The sequence below is a fragment of the Nipponia nippon genome, unplaced genomic scaffold (assembly GCF_047370975.1).
Source record: "Nipponia nippon isolate SJK-2023a ecotype South Korea unplaced genomic scaffold, ASM4737097v1 scaffold_11, whole genome shotgun sequence".
Taxonomy (NCBI): Eukaryota; Metazoa; Chordata; class Aves; order Pelecaniformes; family Threskiornithidae; genus Nipponia; species Nipponia nippon.
Genome location: NW_028262302.1, coordinates 6,241,233 through 6,265,798, shown reverse-complemented (window position 1 = coordinate 6,265,798; position 24,566 = coordinate 6,241,233). Strand labels below are relative to the sequence as shown.

General features: G+C 40.7%; 1 protein-coding gene across 7 annotated transcripts in view; it reads right to left on the bottom strand.

Annotated features, from left to right (window-relative positions):
- Nucleotides 1-24,566, bottom strand: part of TTLL5 (tubulin tyrosine ligase like 5) — a 151,590-nt gene that overhangs the window by 86,376 nt on the left and 40,648 nt on the right. For all 7 annotated transcript variants that reach the window (XR_015702251.1, XR_015702252.1, XR_015702253.1 and 4 more), the window contains 12 exons: nucleotides 23,867-23,928; nucleotides 23,016-23,107; nucleotides 18,685-18,726; nucleotides 15,495-15,608; nucleotides 15,032-15,123; nucleotides 14,341-14,403; nucleotides 13,367-13,405; nucleotides 12,290-12,435; nucleotides 10,982-11,258; nucleotides 6,772-6,892; nucleotides 4,968-5,114; nucleotides 2,572-2,672 (listed from right to left, as the gene is read on the bottom strand). Coding sequence is in view for 4 of the 7 variants with exons in the window: in XM_087747363.1 (XP_087603489.1) it covers nucleotides 2,572-2,672; nucleotides 4,968-5,114; nucleotides 6,772-6,892; nucleotides 10,982-11,258; nucleotides 12,290-12,435; nucleotides 13,367-13,405; nucleotides 14,341-14,403; nucleotides 15,032-15,123; nucleotides 15,495-15,608; nucleotides 18,685-18,726; nucleotides 23,016-23,107; nucleotides 23,867-23,928 (1,296 nt within the window). In the remaining 3 variants the exon portion in view is untranslated. The remainder of the gene's footprint in view (nucleotides 1-2,571; nucleotides 2,673-4,967; nucleotides 5,115-6,771; nucleotides 6,893-10,981; nucleotides 11,259-12,289; nucleotides 12,436-13,366; nucleotides 13,406-14,340; nucleotides 14,404-15,031; nucleotides 15,124-15,494; nucleotides 15,609-18,684; nucleotides 18,727-23,015; nucleotides 23,108-23,866; nucleotides 23,929-24,566) is intronic.

Below are 24,566 nucleotides of genomic sequence, written 5' to 3'. Positions count from 1 at the left end.
TAGAACAAGCAGCTATCGTGTTCATGACACAAGTCAGCTCAGCTTTTGTTTTATAGTCATCATTAGTAGTTTCAACAGTATGGGGAGAAGAGGAAAGAAGATGGCAGAGCTTGTTAATTAGCCTAAACTGCAGGACAAACAAACAGAACAGTCAATTTTTTTATGAATCTCACAAAACTTGCATCCATTTCTTGTTTTCTTTACAAGAAGAGAGTTTAACTGCCCCAATGGGCTAAGCGTCTATTGGTCCCAAACCAGTATCAGTTACTTGGACATTCATATTAGAACTTGTGCAAGCTGTAATTTTAGTTGTTTTGATATCTAACATACTTTCCTTTTGCTTTATAGTGTTGCCTCAGCATTAGTGAGTGGGTATATGGCATATCACACTTGTACTAGTCTTAGCTAGCCGGAGCTTTGGTAAAAGCAAAGTCTTAAAGCTGATCCCACTGGAGTTTGGACCTTCAGGGTGGGCTGCAAAGTTCACCTTTTCTCAATGAGAATAGAGGTGAAGAGAAAATGCAAGAATGAAAAGTTGTTGGTGGAAAGGTGCTTTAAGCTTTTAAGTGAATTTACCAGCATAAATACATACTTTTACATTGCACTGAGGATGTTTAGAAACAACGGTTTTAGCGTGTGTATAACTAAACACAATTCCATCCATGTGATATCCAAGTTAGAGTCAATGAGACAATCCCCGTTATTAAGTGGCAAAATTTATTACCCATATTTTCTCAAGTGTTGCATCACTGTACTGCAGAAGAAACACTCACAGGGGAAATCTGTCCCCTTTGTTTGGATCCAAATGACTAGCTCACTGATTTAAGCTTCAAGCACAGCACAAAGTAATGTCAGATATCAGAGTTTTCAAACTTACCCGATACTTCATAAGAAGCAGAAAGATCATCACTAGAAATTGTCTGATTGTTGGCAAACTGGCTTTTGCTGTTCTTTATTACTCAGGCAGATGACCCAGCAAAAATCTCCAGCCCCAGCCTAGGCTGTGCATCAGGCTATGATGGCATGGTAGCCAATAACATGGAAACAGAAGAACATGCAGTTCTGCCCCAAACAACCATCTCTTCGCATTTCTGGCAAAAAGCAAAATGACCTGCCCTAGGAGGCAACAGTCATTTTAGTGGCCAGAGATGTCAGAGAACCAAGAGCATGCTGTGGGCCCATGTAATCTGCACTTCTAGTGACAGGAGTAGATGCTATGGCATATGGTAGTCAGACATCTTGAGTATATTCCTTTTATAGAACTCTATCTGAAAAGCAGCGAGATTTTTCTTGGAGCCTGTCAATCTCCTGTGGTTTTATGATATATATTTTATATTATAAATATTTTATATAGAATATATAAATATATTTTATATATTTACATATAAATATTTTATAAAATATTATATATTTTCTTATCAATTTTATTAGCAAAATGTAAAATTCATTGTTTTCATGAGAATGTAGCCTGAAAAGAGACTGTGAAGCCTCCTGAACTTAGTTAAGAAGCCTCACCTATAACTCACTTCTAATCAATCACTGAGTGCTATCCAAACAGAGATAAAGAAAGAACAGTTTCGTAACTTATCATGAAAAAGAAGCAGTGACTGTCAACCTTCCCAGAGAAGATAGAAGGGCATTAAAAAGGCAGGTAGACTCTTACCTGTCCAGGTATTGACAGGGGCCCTTGCCCATACAGGCATGTAATTTATGGGTCAAATAAAGGAGTCAAAAAGGAATCAGTTTTTGTGCTCAAGAGTCAGAGACTTTGAGGACATAATTCTGGTTCACTGAACAATTTCAGACCTCTTCATAGTCAGATACCTATAACACCATTGTTTTTCATACAATGCTACAGGCCATAAAGAGTATTTACCTATTTTCAAAATACATTTCCTACCAGATTCTTGTAAGTTTAAGGCAGATGAAGTTCAGAGCATGCACAGTCAGAAAATGCTGCTTTTTCACTGTGAAATTAACTGCTTGCACTGAACTGCCTTACCAAGCCAAATAAGAGGCTAGGATGAAGACAAGGAGTCTATCTCCCTTCCTTCCTCATCTCAGAAAGCCCAGACCTGGAGAGCTCCTGAAGAAAGGCAGCAAGCATGAGATTTGTTTTGGAGAGCAGAAACTTGAGAACCAAAGTCACAACTGTTCAACCACAGCAGCTCAAGGCCATCTGAGCAGCAGCTCTAGTTTCATTCTCCTTCCAAAGTACTGCCACATTTGCTCCAGCATCACAGGAAAGGAGACCATTAGCCCACCAGCATCAGCTTGAAATTTACGCAGACTAGGGCAACCACTGCTGTCCTTTGGAAATCGACTTAGTAGTCAAAACATCTATTGTACGTCCTTCTCTATGCACCAGATGCTGATGCTACAAGTGTTTGGTTGCTGGAAGGGAGAAAAGAGAAAAGACAAGTTCTCTGTCCCCCAGCAAGAGCAGGAGCAGGTGCTACAATCAATAAAGGTATCTAGAGACCTTTAGATCAATCAGATCATCTTTAGAACAATCCCATCACCTTCAGGGCTAGGAGATCCTTTCTCAAAGGGAATAAAATCCATTCCTACCTTGCTCTGGTAATAAAGTTCTGAAAACCTTCAGGATTCACTCCCTCCTCCTCTTCTTCCTGTTTCTTTTTTGATCGCCTCTGAACCATCTGCTCCGTTTCCTGTTAATAAGCAGCATCAGTAAGTGTCTCTATGTAGTTACTTTATGTTCCATTTCCATGGCATAGCTACAGCACAGAGAAGATAAAAAACAATTCCATGGGATCTAAGAAGAAAGAACATCAACTCCAAAGAGCCAAATTATAAGTATTTCACTATGTGCAACAGAATGGATAAATATAGAGGGCCCCAGAGACAGCATGCTAAGCATACACTAAACTCCTCATTCCTCCACCTGACATAACTTATTAGAATTGATTTGCTGAGAAAAGGCCAAGTCTTCACAAATATGTGCTGCTCCTTCAAATATACTCTTTGTTGGGACATAAGGAAGCATGGAGGGGAAAAAAAAAATAAAATCATTCTTTACAGATTAGGTCCCCTTTCTACTTCTGCTGTTTCTGTCACAAATACAGAGTTCCTCAAAATAGCTTTTATTTGAGTGTCTGTCCCAAAAGGAGACATTCAGGAAGAAAGGAGGACAAAAATATGAAATTATATTAAAAAACTCAATCAAGAAGGTCTGCTGAGGGCATCCACATTTCCTACTGTAAACTAGGAGTTCTCCTCTTGAGTTAATTTCTCTTGTCATGCAGCAAATTGCCAAGGGCTTACCTACATACCAAAAATATCCTACTTTAGCAAAAGCAAAGAAAGTAAAACAGTAGAGCCTGTGGCAAATATACATTTATACACTAAAATATACTGGAATAAAAAATGGTAAGCCTTTGTGAGAATGGGAGCAAGCTCTCAGATACAAATGATCTATTTTTACACCAGTAGAACTTGTTGACACTAGAGGTTGTATTGACACAAACATTTTTGTTAATTAAAAAAAAAACAAAAACCCTACAGGCCTGTCTGAAATACCAATACCAGCATACAAGCTTTATCTGACCAGACTTGACCTCCACTTCATTGCTTCCTACTGGTACTCCGAGCATTCCCAGGATGAAAGGGTCAGATACATCTTTTGAAAGATAATTCAGAAGGGGGAAGAAAGAGCCACCCTGGGACATGTCTCTACCCTTCACTACCTAAGTAAAAGTCTGGACAATGTGTGATCTGTTTTACTTAGCTTGCTGGAGGTAGTATTTTTTCTTCTGTGTCATTACAGAACATACATAGTGGCTAGTAGGAGTCCCCTACTAAATCTGAAGTTACAAGTCAGTGAAAGAAGTCTATAAGTTGGAATCAGACATCAAAAAACCTCATAGCCTAAGAGTCTCTCAATGGCTTAAATGTGTACATCCTAAAATCTCAAGTGATCTGTTCTTACTTGTTTTAACTGAGAAAACATGTTTATGCACCAATTTATTACCAGTTACACAGCTTTATTTTGTGAATTTACTCAAGAGTTAGCAGAAAATCCTGATGTTTGAATACAATTTGAGTGGAAATTCTATCCAAAGCAGCTGCATTCTTCACTCACCACAGAGACACCCGAGTGTTTTGTGGTTACTCCTAACACAGTAATTCAGTGAGCATTAGGCATACAAGGCACTCCCTGGAACAAAGTTGGTCCAATACCAACCTTGCTTTGGCAGATCAAATTAACAGATGTCAGTTCTGACTAGGTAATGTAAGTGAACATCCTCTGCTAACGAGTAGGAGCTTGGAGGCCTGTGTGCACAGCAGCCTCTGAAAGCAAAATTTAAACTACCCTTGTTCTAACACTGAAGAAATGCTAGGGGGCAAAGGAAAGGGGAAGCTGTTCTTGCAAAACAAAGATTAGCATGAAACCACTATGCTAAGAACAGCATCTTCTACATCTAAAGAGGTGAAAATTATTTAAATTAGGACCTACTTCTCCTTATCACTGAGCATGCAGAGTCCCATACTACAGATAGGTAGCAGTCCCTCAGTATACCAAACAAACTGTAAAATACATATTTCACACTGTTCTGTATAAAAAAAAAAAATATCCCTAAGGAAGCATCATAAAAATAGGGAGAAATGGGAAGAGCTATTACAAAGCACTAGAATCAAAGACAAGCCAAAGAAAAAGCGAACTGCCAGTTAAATTCCACTTCATTTCAACACTTCTTTTTACTTTTATGCACATGATTACCGGATTGCATATATAATGTAGTAATACTGTTGTCTATCTAACAATTTGACCAGACAAACTACCATTACTAGATGCGCAACTGCAAACAGACCATGTAAATTACAGAACAGAGCCTTTAAAACAGCCTGGTGTCTTGACAATGACAGCAGCCAGCAGGAGACAGTTTAGAAGAAGAGAACAGAACCAAAAGAGCTACCAAAAGAAGAATGAAGAAAGAATTAGTCACCTTGTTATAACAGGTTATGAACTCGCCCAGCTGGTGAGCCAGGATACGACGACGACCATTTAGTCCTAAACGACGGCTGGGGAGCAGCATCCTCAAGGACTGCTGAAAATTGCTGGCAGCTCGCTTCAGAAAGCGTACTACAAGCTCCTGCAAGCAAGAGAGATGGAGTTAACAATGGACCAGGTGCAGGATGTGGGGAGAAGAGAACAGAGGTACTACAGCAGCTAATGACTGGCAAGAACTAAACTCACTGTCCTGAGAAAATGAGGTGACAACTGGCAGGCAAAAGCATTCTGCAATGTGCATTTTTGATATAGTCCTAACAAATCCAAGGTGGGGGGAGAAGAATGATGGTGTGCCTTGCCTGAGGTGGGTCAGAATTGGGAACACTTGAGGAGTGTTTGTCTGAAAAGCATGGCAGATGAAGAAAACAAAAAAAACAAGCAGCAAAAAGCAGCAACAACACAGAATAGCCTGTAAAGTCCAATACCTTAGGAGAACATTTCCAAAAAACAACTTGCAATGTGTTAAAGAAGGCCTGTGATGCAGTGTATTGACATAAAACCCACTCAATGCTATCACAGGGAAGGGGATCTTGGTCAGATATCTCCACTACAGCGATGTAGCCTCATTTCATCACTTTTCATATATGTATACTATTGCCACAGCCTCTCCACAGCAACAGATGACTACATCTACAGCCATGTAATTCCAATCCTCCACCACGTCTGTTTGACCTCTGGTGGAAGAAACGTATGGCAAGGCAGATCCTAAGGGAAGATGCATCCTGTGGGTGTTTTGAACCCTTTCTGTCTCCCCTCTAGATTTGCTTTTGGTTAGGAGCTCTGCTAATGCATAAATGAGCAGCCTCACAGCCAAACTATTAGATTTCACAGCTCGCCTCTCACTGCCATTACTCCAGGCTGGTTTGATCTGTTATTTTAAACATTATTTTTCACAGTACAGCAGACAAAGTGACTCTCAAAAAGCCAGTTTTAATTTCCACTTGGAAAGAGCAGGGGTAACATTTTCCACTGAGTTGACTGATTATACTTGACACACAATTTTATCTCTGAACTGCACTGGCTGCTTCCCTGCAACATGCATTCAGCAAGAAAACATTTGGATTTGCAGAAAGCTCAAGAGCCTACTGTACAAAGCTCTTGTAGGAAGGTTTGTGAGTGGATCTGGGCTTACTGCACTCTTTAAAATGTCTATACATCAAATATAGGGCCTTAAAATTCAGCCTAGAAAAATTCATCACATGTTTTTTTAAAAAGAAAAACCAATACCATATATGCTAGGAAGTAACCTTCTCTCCTCAGTGGCTTCTACTGTTTTTTCCCCTTTATCTAGAATGCAAGGAAGATTCCTAAGTGCAGATACCTTCAAAGAGTAAAACAGTACATAGGAGAAAAAGCTTAACTGGGTACCTATTCTATTTGAGTAGATGTATGCTGTGAAACTGGATACTGCCAAGTAATCTTAAAGAATATTAGAGAGAAGAATTCAAAAGCAGGTAAGCTCAGAGAGCAGTGAAGGAGAACCAGTGAAAGATCTGAGTAGCTTAAATGTCAACCCCACTCTGGTCATTAAAAGCTGTCTAGTATATCACTGCTCAGATGTCAGTCTGAGCGGTCCTACCTCATCTGTATATTAAAAATACAGCACTGGCAGCTGGACAAAGATAGACGACTATAATCTCAGCTGGACTTCAACTCTTCCAAGGATGGGAACTGATCTCAAAACTCTCAAGGCAGATTTCAGCTTGGCTTCTCAGTCTGGCCAACATAAAGCTTCTTACCATTTGCTCATCCTCTTTGGCAGCCCAGGCAGGATTCTGGAGCTGGTCACCAGCCTCCTTCATCAGTCGCAACTGAACGTGCTGTAGATAGGCAGAGAAAGCCCTGCGAGCTTGCACTTTGCTGTGAACCAAGAGAATCAGTCAGCTGTCTTCAGAGTAGTAGTGGGAACAGTTACAGCAGTCAGGCACAGCTTATGGACCAAAGTATGGTCAGCAAGGACCTCCTAGATGCACAAATGTTGAAGCTCAAGGGAAGGAGGATCCCTTCACCCCACCAGTATTTTCAAGGAGACCTTCAGTTCACCAAGATGGGGGAGGTATTGCAGGAGATACAAAAGACAGCAGACGCTCTCTAAGTTCTAAGATCATCTCTAAAAATGGAATGCTCTCTTTGCCTTTTCACAGCCTTAGCTACTCTCCTCCAAAAGCCAATAACAAGAACATCAGCAAAACTGTATTTTTAAACCAAATTCAAGGCTCTCGTGGGCCTCTGTCTTCACAAGCATTTTGAACACCACAACAACAGACCATAAAATAAATAAAGGGCTTGGTACTGGTGCCAGAGTTATAACAAAGGCCCTGCAATTCCCATTGGAAATGAAAGAATTAAATCTGTGAAAGTAAGCTCTTCCCCTGCTGGCCCAAGGACACAAGCCAAATTTCATTGAGCAAGGCACCACTGAAGAATGAAATAACATCAGCAAAATACGCTGTGCAGCTGGCTGAACATGTTGGGAAGCTGTGAGCATGAACTGAGGAGAGGACTGGGGTAGGACTGGGAGGGACACATTGCTTCTCATTCCCTCACAATGGTAGTCACTTTAGTGTATGCATCTGTTGTGAGGGAAATTGCTGAAAGCTTTGCCTAATTCTGTTCATTACCATCTTGGCCTACACCCTCTTCTCCAACATTCTGCTCTCCCAGTCTCCACTCTTCCTCATAGTTTTACCCATAGTCGCTACAAGCTGTCCCTTGAATTGCCAAGCATGATTTCTCCTTTCCTTTTCATAATGATGTAGAAGCAGATGGCCTTTAGTGTCAGTGACAGATTCCTCTTCTATCATAGGCAATGTCCTAATCTTTTCTATAAAATTACCAAGTTTTGTCTTAAAACAAACTAGAGTTTTCAACCCACTACTTTCCTGGAATATTATTCCAGAACTTACTGTTCTAATAATTAGGAACCTTCTTTTACTACCCAGCCTAGCTTCATTCATAAGCAGTTTATATTTACTTTTTCTTTCTCCAACATTGTCCTGTATCTTAAATAATTTCATCCCTGATGGGTCTCGTACCTTGAATGTATTTATTAACAGAAGCTACAGTTTTCATTTTATTAGTGTGAACTATCAACATCTTTCAGTGTCTTCTAACGAAGCACCCACACAGCTGACACGATGAGGCTAGCAGCTCATATCCACCTGTTCCAGTCACAATTTACCTTCCATGAACATGGGTGATAGCAACTGATACAATATTCCACATGAAGTTTCAGAAGCATCTCAAGTGCTAAGCCCTAGACCAAATCTGGTGTTTTCATGCGTGCATGAGCTAGAGCTTTGCAAACCTCCTGTGATCAACAAGCACGCAAGATATTTTTCCCTATAATTAATTTCCAGTTGATCAACACCCAGCTGATAGAATTTCTGCTGTAAGTGATTAGTTCTTAAAAGCATGCCCTTGCACTTTGTGCTACTGAATGTCATCCTAGTTATATTATTCCTACCCTCAAGGTCATCCAGTTCTTCCCATATTTATTCCATTACTTTTCTCTCATGGTAATAACTCCCAAATCTTTTCCATCAGCAAATTTCATTAGCACGTTTCTACGTTTTGTGTCATTCCTGAATTGATTCTTAAAATCAGCCTCAGACTGATTCCTGAGGAACCTCACCATTTTTTCTCTACTTGCTCTCTGCTTTTTAGGAATATTCTCAGATACTGGTCCTCATGACTCCATGTACATGAGTCCCTGAAATTTCATTAAAAACTCAGGCCAGAAATTTAGTCTTCCTCTTTTGTACATCTGTAAGTTTCATGAACACTTTGTTACGGTGTTACACAGAAATCATACAACATAGTAGCACTTACAGGGATCAATGCATCAATCTAGGTAAGAATTGAAGTTAAAAGAAAATACATTAAAAGTATCCTTGCATCTGCTTAATCATTAGCTTTTGATGCTTCTGGAAGACTATGCCAGGCCCAAAGAGGGGCTAATGATGAGTTCACAAGAGTCTCAAACTCACATCCTCTATGAATAGCTGTACCAGTACTGCAGTAACTAAAAATGATAAAAATATCTGGTTACAGTTCCTGTCTTCAGTGAACTCCAGAATGCACAGCAGGCCTTATAACACCTCCCAGCTCTGTATGCTGCTAGTCACCACACCTGCCTTCTCTTCCCACATGTGTGGAACATCAGGAGAACACTCTGAACCCTGACTAAGAACTAATACTCTATACATCAGGCCACCATATATCAGAAAGCTCTCCCCTGAGGGCTCTCTAGGGCTGCCAGGTTTGTTTTAGGTGTAACTCAAACATCTTGTGACCAGGAGTTCAAGATTTGTGCTGGTAGGAATTAGAGGACCCCCCATTATCAACATCAGCACAGTAATACAACTCTTTGCCTGCACCTCATACTTCTGTGATTACAAAATGGGAAACTGAAGAAGGTCCTTGTATAACACTGCCTCTCCTCTGGTGTGTGGAATATTGAAACCTGAGGCCTTAAATGCAGGAACAAGTAACTCCCTTTTCTTTTTACTTCCCTGGGAATGGCATAGTTGGGGGAACAGGTTTTGTTTGACTGTCAACTCTTCACCAGTAACACCCAACGTGTGGAAGGCAGAGAAATTGCCTCATCAGGCCAACCAAAGGAGACAAAGAAGTCCTACCACTTAGAAAAGCTGACTGGAACAGGCCTGGTTTCTTTTGGATGAAAATTTCATTACTTCAGCTCCTCTGCCTGTTGACCCCACAAGCAAAGCTTTCATCAATGACAGATCAGATGGGGCCAAGCCCAGCACAATCCTGGAACATGAGGTCACCACAAGTCTTACACACTTCTGTGGGGAATCCCAACAGTACTGGGTGCTGAGCAAGATTCTGCCAGGAACACCAGACAGAGCTTACATTCTTGGCAGGAGTCAGTTCTATATATAGGTAGATGACAGCATTGCTACATTTGTCCTCAAAACAGGTTTCAGAATCTTCCCTGTCACAACAGCAAATGTCATTGCCACAAGAAGACATCAGAACAATCCCCAAAATCGTCTGATAATTCATAAATCCTCTCAGAAACTAAACTAAGAAAGCAACAACAAGCAACAATTATTTTCTTTACCTTTGGACATTTTTCACAGAAAACATAATGCTGCTTCTTATCTAGAAGATGTAAAATCCTCCTGCACAGATATATATGATCACCCTTTCTTTTTTGCCCTTCTTGTCCATCTGCAAATAGACAGTTTTACTACCCACATTTAAGGGGAGGATCATCCTTCTAAACACCTAGTAGGACCCTGGTTGGTGTTATCCTATACAATTTCCTCCAGCACCTCTCTTTTTTCCAAGCAACAGAGCCATGCATCAGAACATACTCTGCTCCACACTGCCATACTCAACATCAGGCAATGAGATGTTTCAGTAACTTGTCACTCTCATATGACCTCCTATCTTGCTCTCAGGGGGTGATGACCTTGAGCAGAGATTAGAGATAACAATTTTATCACCAAAAATAAAGGCACAAAAATGAGAAAACTAATTTTATGGAGAGGCAGCACTGAGGTATTCCTACCCAGCCTTTATTGCATAGTTTAACATGTTTGGAAATGCAAAGAATGAGAAGATGAATTTTAGAATTCAATAGCAGGCATCCTGAGAGGCATTTTAGAAGCCTGAGTTGACCAAAGAACAGCTTACATCACTAGATTAGAGAACAGCAATGGAAACTATGGCTTATGCTTTATACTGATCCAACAGGTCAGGCATTTAGGTAAACTGTCAGTGTTTGCAACTACCTCCCTTCTGTGCCGACTAGTTGTTAAGGCAGCCCAGAGTCAGACAAAAATCCAGGCCCCTTTCTCTAGGGTCCTCTTTTCAGCTCACACTCATTCATAATGTGGCAGTAAGTGTACATCCTCCATATTTTAACCAATATTAGCTGCTAGTCAAAACTCAAGGCAATATGCAGAAATCTCTTACCTCAGGTTTCCATGCTTTTGAAGAATCTGCAGCAAGTTAAACTGAGATTCTGAGTCTGTTTTTTGAAGAAACAGCTCTCCTCCATCTCCAGTTTTCTTGTCAGGTTTTTTTGGCAACCTCTCCTTACAAGTAGTTTTCACCAAGTCAGAGAGCTTTGGCTTGCTTTTCACCTGGGTGTCCGAAAGAGAGCCAACAGTTCTATCTAGCTCTTCATCTTCATCCACCTCCTCTTCCTCCTCACCCTCTGTGTCTGACTCGAGGGTTGGTTCTGATTTCCCTGTAGTAGAGGAGAAATCACCTATGCTGATTTAGAAAAAACGAAGTGGGGAAGGCTGTCCTGCTATTCATACCTTTTGGGTTACTTCTAAACTCTTTTATGCTAGAAGGACAGAACACCACCATTTTAGAATAGCATCTTAAGTATTGCTGCCCTTTATTATTCTTTGTCTTTCTGCTTGTGTATCAAACAGTTGAGAAGCCCATTTTCCCAATATCAGAGATGACAGACCAAGATTCTTGTCTTAACTTTACAAACAAAAAAAAAAAAATCAAAGAAACAAAGGCATTTTCCTATATTTTATCCCAATTCTTATATTTATACTGACATATATATACACACTGATACTTGATGTATATACTCATTTTTTATATTTTTGTGTGTGAGAAAAAAAATCAAAGCTACAAAATCTAAACTTCTACATGTGCCAATAAAGATCACGTACCTTACCATAGCACCAAAAATCATTTTATAACATACAGTCTCTCCCATTGCAGCCACTATCACATAGCTACTAGAAAGAGTTTAGAAAATGGCTTCAGGAACAGCCACTTGTGAAGAACATTCACCTCTGTATCTTTTTAAGTTTTTCCCACATCAGCTTGAATAAGGATTTCTCTTTCCAACAGCTTAGAGTCACTGCTGTGTAGGAGAACCAGCCTGGAAGGTCCCAAGTTTGCACCTTTCTCTGAAAAGCTGGAGGACTATAGAGGCACACGTACTGTTGAATTCTTGTACCCAAAATGCAACCACAAGATCATCTTCAAGAAAATATTTATTACCTTTAGTCATATACATGGGAATGTGGAATAGTGGGAATGAAATTCTAGGCACTAAGAAGGCAGGAAGCTCAGAAGAGGAAGGAAGTGAAAACTATTAATACTTGAAATGAAAACTATTAACTTCAAACTGTGAATCCCTTTAGGGACTACAAAGGCCAGAACAATCCCATTCACACACATTTCAAATGAAAAAGTTCTAGCTTGCTTGTTTTTGACTAGCTGCTCATCTAAGACTCTAGCCATGCATACCTGATGATCTTATCCGTGCTGCTCTAGCCTTGCCATGACATCGCCGGCGCTTCCGTAACTCCAGTGAAACAAGCTTTCTCTCATAAAAGAGAGCATGAGAGTCTACAGCTTCCAGTCTCATATCCAGCCTTCCATTAAGACCTGCTCTGGGAAGCATAATACAGAGACATCCTCAATCTCTCTTTATACTTCTCTCCCTGATGATACAAGAGACTTAGTAGATTAAATTTCTTCAGGAAACAGTTTTCCTGACACAGGGAAGAATTATTTATGATCAGTCTAACTTTGTTCTATTTAAAGCATGCAAATGTTTGAAGGGAGTCTTGCAAATACTTTACAGATCATCATCTCTCAAAGCCCCAAAACGCACTTATCTAGTGTCATGCTTTCATGACTGAGCAACATCTGTCCATCATGCAGCAGCTCTAGGCACAATAGGGAAAAATCAAATTGCAAGAGTACAAAACAATGGAGGGGAGTAGGAAGAGAGCACATGGACCTGAGTCCAGTCTTCTGAACCTTTTATGTAGACACCTTGTTCTTCACTGTTTGGTCAGAGAGAAGAATTTTAACATAATCTAAGTGAAAAATGACAACCTTTCTACAAGTTCTGCCTAAACCAAGGGAAAAGGAGCCCTGCCAGATAAGGGAGACAAACATAGCTTTCTGCCAGTGCACAAAGATCCAGCAAAGTGTTCTTTATGATATAAGTGGAAACATCCACAGAAAATTCCTGTTGCTTCATTTCTTCTAGATGTAGCAAAGTGAATATATGGGTATATGAAGTCCAAAACCCTCATGCGTTATGGGATCTGTTGAGAGAGCTCAATGATGGGGCTCATCAATATGGTAGGAATGTTAAAGTAGGAAGCCTAAAAGCAGCAATTTTAAGGTCCAATCCAATAAAACTTAAGCTCTCCACATGCTAGGATACTCTTTGCTCACTCCATTTACTTTTCTAAAATTAGTTTGATGAATTTCAAGGTGTTGACCCAGGACTTGGAAGATGAAGCTGTTGAAATCTAAATTTAGATTAAATCCTACAAAGTACAAATTTTTAATTAAGAAGCCATTTACCGGGATCTCCCAGTGATGAAGTCTCTTTTCATCTTGCCCCTACAAAGGGAAAAACGTCAAAAATTACCTTCCATTCTGGATCATTGACTGGACTAAAAAGCCTCTTAAGTCTTTCATGCGTACAATGACAAGGCCAAATTTACAGAATTCCTTGTGAGTTCTATCTTAAAGGAGGAAAAAAAGGCTCTGAAAGAAAATCTGAGCAGCTGTTCTACAATTGATGCTTTCATCTGTCTGGCTTAAATTGTAGAAGGTGTCATTTGGAGCTACCCTCTAGACACATCCCTGAAAGTACACAGAAAAAAAATAAAAAACCTGTACAGTGCTGATGCTGGAAGAGCTTCTGTAAATATTGTCTCCTCAGTCAGCCTCCTTATACTTACTCTGTAGTTACTTTATTGTGGATCTCAAATTTGGATAAGACACACCGTTGAGAAGGAAGAGTGTTAAACATACATTGAAAGATATTGCATACAACTCTCAACGGAAGTTCAGCTAGTGGCATGAAATGTCATTTCCACCCAAGTACAACCCAGAGAAAGAGGCATCAAATCATGCTTGCACAGGTCAAGAGATAGGGATACTAAACCTTTGGAGTAAATTTCAGTGCTTACTTTACATAAGGACAAGCTCTAATGTGACTTTAAATTTGAAACAAAAGGTAAGCAAGGACCACCTATAATCCCTTCATAGCGAAACCTAGGTGCTTAAAGGTTTTTCATGTCTATAGTCATCTTTTGACTGCAATGACTCCCATGCCTTTTGTGTATTGTCCTTTTTCCCCCTGGATTCAGAAGTGCAACACGTAAAAATGTGAGAAACCTCCAGTCACTGCACACTAGCGAAGAGATGTGCAACTATTACCACCCCTGTAAATCACAGACTGATGTTTATAACATTGGATAAGTGAGGAATCAATCCTTTTCATGCTGTTTGTGCCCTTTGCCTCCCTCCCAAATAGAAAAGCTTTCTACCTGTCCTGAAACAGACGTGTAGCCAGCATGTAGTTCATTGATGTCTTGTGCTCTAAAAAGGATCTAGGAAAACAAAATACAGGATGTATCAAGATAAAGCTCAACACAATGAAAGGCAGCATAATACAGAAATAAATGATCTATAAAAAAACACCCAGAAGTGGATTGAGACAATATGCTGTACCATAAAAGAAAAGAGAAAAGGAGGAGAGCTATCACTTCTCAGCTGAAGTTCCTGGTGAGGCAAGAGACACAGAGAAACATTACAGACTGGAAAAAAAAAAAAACAAAAACAAACAGAAAAGCGTAATATAGTATCACTCACAGGATGAGTCCTATTTTGTGTTTATGGTCTAATGACAGAGTACACAGTATGTACAGCTCTAGGATGTAAAAGCAGATAGCAGGAATGGATTATCTGAAGTGAAGACATTTTTAGTCTGACAGAAAAAACATCATCAGAAACAATGCTTGATAACCTTCCATGAGGTGCAATTAGGCAAAGCAGCAGCAGTTAAAAACAAGGGATCAGATGAACCATCCTGAACACTAAAATAAACTCTACCAAAACCCTCAATATGTGTTTTTCTGATTGCTAAGCTGCTTGATATACATATATCTAACACAGAATATCCCTCAACACAGAGCATCAGTGCAACACTGAGCCATCCTATTGGATTCTTACTCTTACCCATAAAGGTCCCATGTTAATGGGGTAGGGAATATCCGGATGAAGCCTCCTCTCCGTTCATTCTCCTCTCTCACTCGACGAAGAACTTTTATCTTGGAATAAAGAGAGAAAAAAAAATAGCCAGCAAAATAGATACAATGAAAAATGAACCCTAGAAAGATTTCTGAGCTTCAAAGGACAAGACTATTACTGCAGTTCTGGGAGTGAGCTGGGTAAATATGATATCCTTAAGCAATTTTATCTTGCATTTAAATTCTGAAGGAGTTTATCACTGCTTGGAGTACATATGTATGGCTGGCATGACTGAGGGCAAGGGCAGTATGAGCAGTACCAGTTCTGTTTCAAAAATTATACTACTTCTGTCATGTTTTTCATATACATGCACTTGCTCTTTGCTGAGCAAATAACCCCACATATTGCATGAAAGCCAAAGTAAATAAAAGATATTTAATAGCCTACTTACCTCCTCCATGGAGAGACCTAGCACAGAGCTGCCTTGCCTTCCTGTTGCTTTTTCCCTGCCTGAGGGCATCGGGTTTTTAATTTCAGCATCACTGGCAGACAGAGGTCGGGTACGCTGTAGAGACAGTGAGAATTCAGATTTTTCCCTTTTCCTCTCTCAACTTACTTAAAAAAAAAAAAGGTTAGATTCAAATTCCAGGACTGCATTCCCAGCAGAATCTACGCTCCAGAGTACTACAGCCAGAACTCTCAATTCCACACTCCAGCTGTTGAAGAGTCCACACCCCAGCAGGCACTAAGTGTGAGTATTCACATTCCTAGTTTTTAGCACAGCAGGACTCACAATTCGGGCATCAGTGCCAGTATTTACACCCCTGGCCCCTTCCAGAAAAACATGAGACATACCCAAAAGCACCAAAGCTAGGATTTCATACAGAAAAATCCTCACCCAAGTGGCACTAGAGCCAGTATTCACACTCACAGGCCCCGAATACACTTGGATTCACACCTCAATGGTACCAGAATCATGATTCTCTGTTCCAGTTGTGTTGCTACACTAGAAGAACAGAACTGTAATTCACTGAGATAAAGCAGCAGGGAAAAAAGTGAGAAATTCAATTCACCACCTGTTATTCTTTTGTTACTATACTGCTGGATCTCAACTCACACTCTCAACTTTCTCGCACTTAATGGACGGATCTTGTATATGTACGTAGATACATCATGCAAATTTTCATACATGCAAATTTAATAAATAAGAAAAGAAATAATTTGCAGACAGTCTCTCCAAGCTCATTCTTAACCTGATGGGCAGTTCTGATCAATTCTAACAAAGGACAGGCATTCAAAGTGTCTTCAAATTAGCAGGATTATAAAATCTTAAAATCCCAGCAAGACTGAAATCTTTGAACATGTTCTCAAGTACATTTTAGCTGGTCTTAGGCCCAGTTCAGACAAACTACCTCTGTAGAAATAGCATTAAGAGCGTCTAGATGAGAAGGTCTCATGCCTTTCTACAAAATTCAAATTTTCTTTTAGCACTATACTGAGCAAAGAATGCACAGAGAGACTTCTTAATCTAGAAAGAAGAGAAAAACATGACAGAAACCTTAAGCTGGATAAGCCCAGGGGAATATCCCATACTGGTCAGATACAAATAAAACTCACGGCAAGATCAAGTTGTATCTTTATTTGTAAGGACTATCGGAATCGAATTCCATTCTCTCCATTTCATCAGAAATTGCAAGCAGCTACTCAGAATCTTCAGATGAAGCAATGGCAAAAGCAACAGGCATTGCACTAGAATGGGTTACACTGCAGTGATTGGCACAGAAAGATCCAAAGAGAAAACAGACATAGCAGGTGCCAGCTGAAACATTTTGTTAAGCCTAATGAAAACTGATTAAATAAAACAAGAGAAAACGAGACAATCTGGTTGAGAAAGTAGGAGACAAGCATTTGCAGAAGAAATAAAAATGTCAGTAGACAAACAGGTTTGCTTGATGCTGTAGATGGCATTAAGTTAAAAGGCTTTTAGTCTTTCTTGCTAAGCTTTCCTCCATTTCAAAAGCACAGCTCAACAACTTTGCTTAATAACTTCCTCTAAAATCTCCTGCTAGATAACCTCTTCTTAAAAAACATTTCCTGACACTACCATAACAATCATCATATGAGAACTGCTGCTCAGAGAGAATATTACAGGAAATTTTTCATCCTATCAGATGTTCTCCTTTACTAAGGAAATAATTCAATGAAATCATCTCCATTGTCTCAGTACAATGGAGATGATTTCATTGATTACACACAGAAAATGTATGCCTATGTATTGGCAGCTCTGGCTCCCACCCGATGACAAACTACACTGCCATCAAAATGGTAGAGAAAAACTCTAACTTTATTGAACTTCCTGCATAAACACTTTCAGTGTTTCACTGCAGAATTCTCTCTGGCTGTAGGACAGAAATGTCTCCAACTTCACAAAGATCTTGTTTCCTCTTTGACCCAGCTTATCTTTAAAAATATAGATAAATCCAACCACTTTGTTTTACCTCCAAATTCTGCAAGCATCTCTGGTTCCCACATCATGATTCTAATTATACTAAGCACTGACAGCAGTTGGCACAAAGATCCTTCCTATTCTCTACGAAACCTCATTATTCAATAAGACTCTTTTCTCTTGGCCTCAGCTAAACTTACACAGAATGACATAAACGGCAGCGCATAGAATGAATTAGGTTCTCAAGATGATTCCATCTGTCCTACCTTCCTTCCTGCTGGGAAACCTCAAAAAAAATGAGAATCATCACTATTATGTTCGTGCATGAAGCCCAGCAGCAAAATAATGCCTACTGTCTCCCACACAGCCAGGTGCTTAGAATTGTAAACTAACATTGATTTGTCCATATGGCTTGCAAGGAGGGTGCCAAATATGACATTTAGAAAGGCGGATCAGTCTGACTTATGCTAACAATAGTTCTAAATTTTTCCATTATCTTTAAGAAATCCTTCTTATCTCTATACCTATTTTGACCCAGTTCACTCAAATTTTTGCGTTTTCCTTCAGGTGACTGTCTCATGGAAAATAATTACTCCTTTTATGGGGCCACCTGAATTTTGCCAATACAGATTCACCTGTGCTATCCTTTTCATTCAGACTTATTTTATCCCCTGTAGTACACAAGACAAAAATTCTTCCTCCTCCTCCCTTTTAGTGCGATGCTCCTGTTTGTTGCTGCTTTCACCAGCTCTTCCTTTGTTTTTGCACTTTCCTTTTCAATGACCTACCAAATCCAGAAGGCTGTGCTGCCACTGTCTTCATCATTTGATGACCAGAGTGACAACTTTATCTTTAAACATCTATATCCAATTTCTTTAAAATGCAGTTCAGAAATACTTGTAGGGTTAAAAACTTTGAGGGATTTGACCTGGCTGACCTTGACTCTCAGCCCACCTCACCTACTCATTTTTTAAGCTGCTAGAACCGATGTAAGTGTTTTTCCAACCTTTGCTCTTGCCATATGGAAACATATGCCAGTACCTATCCATCTCCTCTTTTCTTATTGTCTTCCCTCCCCCACCAGGCTACTTAGCTACAAAATATATTTTAGGACCAATTGCACCAAAAGTATTCTACAAGGTAACATTTGAAATGGTGTCCCTTATATTGGTGAAGGGAGCTGAAGGGTACTTACCAATCTGGTGTTCGCTGTTTGTGACTGCGCAGACACAGGACGCTGCAAGAGACACACAAAGAGAATAAAAAACTTGTGCTCTCCAAGACACTATCATCCCTGCCTGAGCTGCAGAGGAGAGGTGAGTACCCTAAAGCAAAAGGGTATAACTGAAGTCCAGAGATATAGCTAACAGCTTCTATCACCTCCATTCAGGTCTTCCTCATATCCTCCACAAATGTATCCTGTCCCCATTCCAAACACCGCACTAATCCTAACCTCAGATATGCACAACTGTGCAGAATGCATGTGGACATACACATAATTTTCAAAAGCACACAGAAAAGAGCTCTGCAAAATGGATGAATGAACTCAACTCTTATGACCAAAATTCGTATTTTTGTAAGATAAGAGTTATCCAGAGGAAAATATTTAATAGTTATGTATTAAGGAGAAACAGATGCTGTCAAGTAGAATTGTTCATAGAACAGACGGGATAAAAAAATAGTAAAAATTCTGAAATTCCAGAAGCCATTTCATTTAAATATCTCAACAATATTCCAATTCTTGTGGAGAAACAAGATGCTATTTAACATTCCAAAACAGGTGTAGAAACACCAGCAGAATGTTAAAAAGTACCCTGTATTACTTATCTGGCTTCAGGCCTACAATCAAGACCAGTTTAATGACAGGGGTAGGTTCAAAAGAAAGCTATTATCATAAGAGCTTAGATTTTTCTTGCCTTTGGTGGTATTCAGGCGGGTTTCCTCCTCTCCAGTGTCCAAGAGGAGTAAATGGTGTAAGAAAGGATTCTCAAGAGACCTATCTATCATTTCTAGCTGTACTACTGCCAAGTTCTTCTCTACAGTTGGTCTATACAAAACAGGTCAAGGTCCCTTTATTGTTTGCAATTAATTGAAAGAGCTCCAAACCAAATCAACAATAAGTTACAAAGGAAGCAGCTAAATTCTTCATTTCTCTAGAAAGAGAAGTGCTCAGAGAGCCAAACCAAAGAAACTGCACAAGGAACTTGCAGTCCAGTCTGGTGAAACACAGAAAACAGAAGTTGCCATAACTATCTCATGACCAAGAACGCTGGTATCAGCATTTCTTTCCCAAGAAGCAAATTATACAACAATTAAAGATGGCCTATGTGAACAATCAAAACTTAAGATATCATGAAAGAGTTAAGAAAAACAAAAGAGGTTCAAAGTACCCTTTGCAACTGAGAATGGGAACAGAAGTATCAAAGATCCAACAATCTGAGATAAAATGCATTCAGCAAAGAGCAGGCCAAAATATTGTTGAACCATGTAAGGATCTATACACCTGTTTAGTCATGGGATTTCCATTCAGGTACTTCAGAAAAACATGCTATAAAACTTTGACTAGATTAGAAGCTTGTTCCCGGTAAACACAGGTAAGGGGGACACCTGTCCCAAAAGATAAGTTAATCCCATCTCATAACCACTGCTTTGTCATATGAATCTTCGCATATTTCAACTGGACAGGCCTTACACCTATTTGTGTTTCTTTAAGCAAAATAAATCTGTAAGTTTACATCACAGAATCATAGAATTGCTTAGGTTGGAAAAGACCTTTAAAGATCATCAAGTCCAACCCTTAACCTAGCACTGCCAAGTCCACCACTAAACCATCTCCCTAAGCACCACATCCACACGTCTTTTAAATACCTCCAGGGATGGAGACTCAACCACTTACTTCCCTGGGCAGCCTGTGCCAGTGTCTGACTACCCTTGCAGTGAAGAAGTTTTTCCTAATATCCAACCTAAACCTCCCCTAGCACAACTTGAGGCCGTTTCCTCTTGTCCTATCACTTGTTACTTGGAAGATGAGACCAACCCCCACCTCACTACAACCACCTTTCAGGGAGTTGTAGAGAGCGATAAGGTCTCCCCTCAGCCTCCTCTTCTCCAGGCTAAACAACCCCAGCTCCCTCAGCTGCTCCTCGTAAGACTTGTGCTCTAGACCCTTCACCAGCTTCACTGCCCTTCTTTGGACACGCTCCAGCACCTCAATGTCCTTCTTGTAGTGAGGGGCCCAAAACTGAACACAGGATTCAAGGTGCAGCCTCACCAGTGCCGAGTAGAGGGGGACAATTGTTTCCCTAGTCCTGCTGGCCATACTGTTTCTGACACAAGTCAGGATGCCATTGGCCGCCTTGGCCACCTGAGCACACTGCTGGCTCATATTCAGCCAGCTGTCAACCAACACACCCAGGTCCTTTCCCACCGGGCAGCCCTCCAGCCACTCTTCCCCAAGCCTGTAGTGTTGCATGGGGTTGTATGGTAACCCAAGTGCAGGACCCAGCATTTGGCCCTGCGGAACCTCATACAGTTGGCCTCAGCCCATCAGTCCAGCCTGTCCAGAACCCTCTGCAGAGCCTTCCTACCCTCCAGCAGACCAACGCTCCCACCCAACTTGGTGTCATCTGCAGACTTACTGAGGGTGCACGCGATCCCCTCCTCCAGATCATTGAGAAAGATATTAAACAGAACTGGCCCCAATACTGAGCCCTGGGCAACACCACTCGTGACCAGCTGCCAACTGGATTTGACTCCGTTCACCACAACTCTTTGGGCCCAGCCATCCAGCCAGTTTTTTACCCAGCAAAGAGTACGCCCATCCAAGCCACGAGCAGCCAGTTTCTCCAGGAGAATGCTGTGGGAGACAACGTCAAAGGCCTTACTAAAGTCCAGGTAGACAACATCCACAGCCTTTCCCGCATACCACTAAGCGGGTCACCTTGTCATAGAAGGAGATCAGGTTGGTCAAGCAGGACCTGCCTTTTGTAAACCTGTGCTGACTGGGCCTGATCACCCGGTTGTCCTGTACATGCCATGTGATGGCACTCAGGATCATCTGCTCCATAACCTTCCCCAGCACCAAGGTCAGGCTGACAGGCCTGTAGTTCCCCAGATCCTCCTTCCAGCCCTTCCTGTAGATCGGCATCACATTTGCTAACCTCCAGTCAACTGGGAGCTGGACTATCAGCCAGGACTGCTGACAGATGACGGAAAGTGGCTTAGTGAGCACTTCTGCCAGCTCCCTCAGTACCCTTGCGTGGATCCCATCTGGCCCCATAGAACTGTGTGTGTCTATGTGGTGTAGCAGGTCGCTAACCATTTCCCCTTAGATTATGGGGGCTTCGTTCTGCTCCTCATCCCTGTCCTCCAGCTCAGGGGGCTGGGTACTCAGAGAACTACTGGTCTGGCTATTAAAGACTGAGGCAAAGGCGGCATCAGGTACCTCAGCCTTTTCCTCGTCCTTTGTCATTATGTTTCCTTAAAATTCAATGCTTCCCAACAGCTCAGTTTTCTTAGACTGTCTTGTATAATTTTTTTTCAGATAAAAGACACCAAATTATCAGGATCTGTTCACATTACCCTAAGAGAGAAGGTTACTTTTTCTGGAATGGTTCCTAATTTATCTGACATACCATTTGTCTGCCACAAAGAGCACCTTTATGGTCAGAGGGATCCGTATGAAACCCTATCTATTAAACTGGCCTTAGAAGCTTTGGACTCATCCACGCATCCTATAGATACTCAAATCTCACCTTACCAGCTATTCACCTCTCTCCCAGTGACTCAAGACTCCGAGTTTTACAAGAAGCAAAATGTTGCAATTTCTGTGAGTTCTCCCTATACCAAAATGAACAGTGTATTGGTACTCTGTCACTGAACAAAAATGACTTTTCATTTCCTAATTGAACTTGAGCTACACAACAACGTTGCATGTCCCTCACAGGAGCATATGCATCAGCTGCAGAGTGTGTCAGGATACATTGCTTGCCTACTTGCCTGAGGAGAAATGCATCTGAAAGCCCAAATGACATAAGGGATCTCCCTGCCTTTTGTGAATGCTCAACTTCCACAGATATTTATAGAATTCATCTCATAGCCAAAAAGAGAGAACAACTGCCCTTCAGCATTACAATGCTAAGAAAGCACCATCTCAGCAGAAAAGGTAATGGACAGTCACAGCAAGCCACATGAGGCCTCAGTCCAAGGATCCACAGGAAAGGAAGTGAGAGATTCCAAGAGTGAATGGGAAAGCAGCCTTAAATTTCAAATGCAAAAAAGCTTTTTCTGCCTAGAAGGAGGTCTTGGAGACATTCATAAAGCTCTAGGGTTCTGGAAGCTTGTTGCCCACAACAAAATGAAAGTGGCTAAACAGCCCATAGCTCAGGTGCATCCCCTGAGTCTCTTCTGTAGTAATGCTAGAAATCCAGATAACCTCACTCACTGGCTCTCTCACCTGTGAGCCAAATTCAATGAGAATGACTTTCCAGCTATCCTCCTCAGCTCTGGCTTGTTGAAGTCACTTACCTGCAGCTTCTGGTATGGATTTCTCCTGACAGATTCAGATGAATGATAAATGGCCCTGCTTGACCGCTGGCCTGGATCCTGGCACACGAAGCCTATGGGCATCAGGAGCCACATGAGAACTTTTAAGACAGGCAAACCCTGAAATATAAACCTAGCATTCCTGTTAATGATCTCAGTTCATTCATGACCTTCCTGTCCCTGCCCAGGGACCAAAAAGGATGCTTTTCTTTTTTATATCTTGTTTTGTTTAATCCCAAACTGTACATTGCATTACATTTTTTGAATAAAACTAGAACTTGCTTCAAAACCAAGTACTTAAATCAATAACACAGGTTACTGAATAGCAGCATAGAGATAGGCTCCATTTCTTAAATAGCTGAGCAGGCTTCCTGATGACAATTCTGCCTCTTTTAGTATAGAGGTAAGTTGTGTCAAGTAACCGAACCAAGATGTACTAGGGATGCCTAAAAGGTGCTGTGCATCAGAAAGTCATGCAGCTTTCACAAGCATGACTCCACTTCTAACATAGCCTAACCAGAACCCACACATTCAACCTTAAAAAAATGCATGAATACTGATTCTGAGGGCTAAACAGAAGTCACCTGCTAAAGAGAAAGAGTAGTGTCCTCAAATACTAAACTACGGACTCTTAATACCACCTAAGCATCACAAACAGCCAGATAATTCTGAAGCTGAAATGTCCACATATAACTTCCCAGTGCTAAATACAGTTGCTCTCTTTAACTAGAGTTCTCCTCTACTATATTCATCTAATAACATGCAGCTCATAAACCTACCTTTTATTGGTTTTAAATAAGGGAAAGATTGAAGGAGCTTTTTGTTACACTCACCTACAAGAGTGAACATATCTGAAAGCATGCTAGCTTTGATCTTCAGGTCCAAAGGAGCATCACTATCCCCACATGAAACAGAGGACAAGAAGAATTATTTGTCTGGCATTAAATGAGAGGAATGCATCAATATCCAAGATATCTTCCAATATAGTTTCTTTGTATTGGTCCTTAACACAGACATAATCAACATGGGAGGAAAACTAGGTGATTTTCACACACATAGGTAAACGTGAAACAGCAATGTACAGCCTTGTTTTAGCTCTGCTTGGCTAGAAACATTTTCTTTGAATGTATCTACGCTACATTTCATGGAGTAGATAGAGGTTGCTGTTGTACAATTCTTAAAAATCACAGTTACCTACGCCTCTTCCACATAAAATCATAAAATCAGATGGGTTAGTTCTAATGGATGGGAACAAATGATTAGGGAAGGTGATAGATATGAAGAAATCAGTAGGGACAGATGGGAAGCATCCAGTGGAAGAAAAATCAATTAATACAGTTCAGATCAGACAGGCAAAGTTTGATTCCTTGGGAGCAGAGAAATCAAGCCTGTTCTACAGCACAGTGATAGATGCCAACAGCTTGGACAAAGAAAACGGCAATCATAACAAAGCAGAGCAAAGGATGCAGATGCGAGTTAAGAGTTTTAAGTAGCAAAGGGTGCAAATAATTCAGTGTGTATGTATACGAGCAC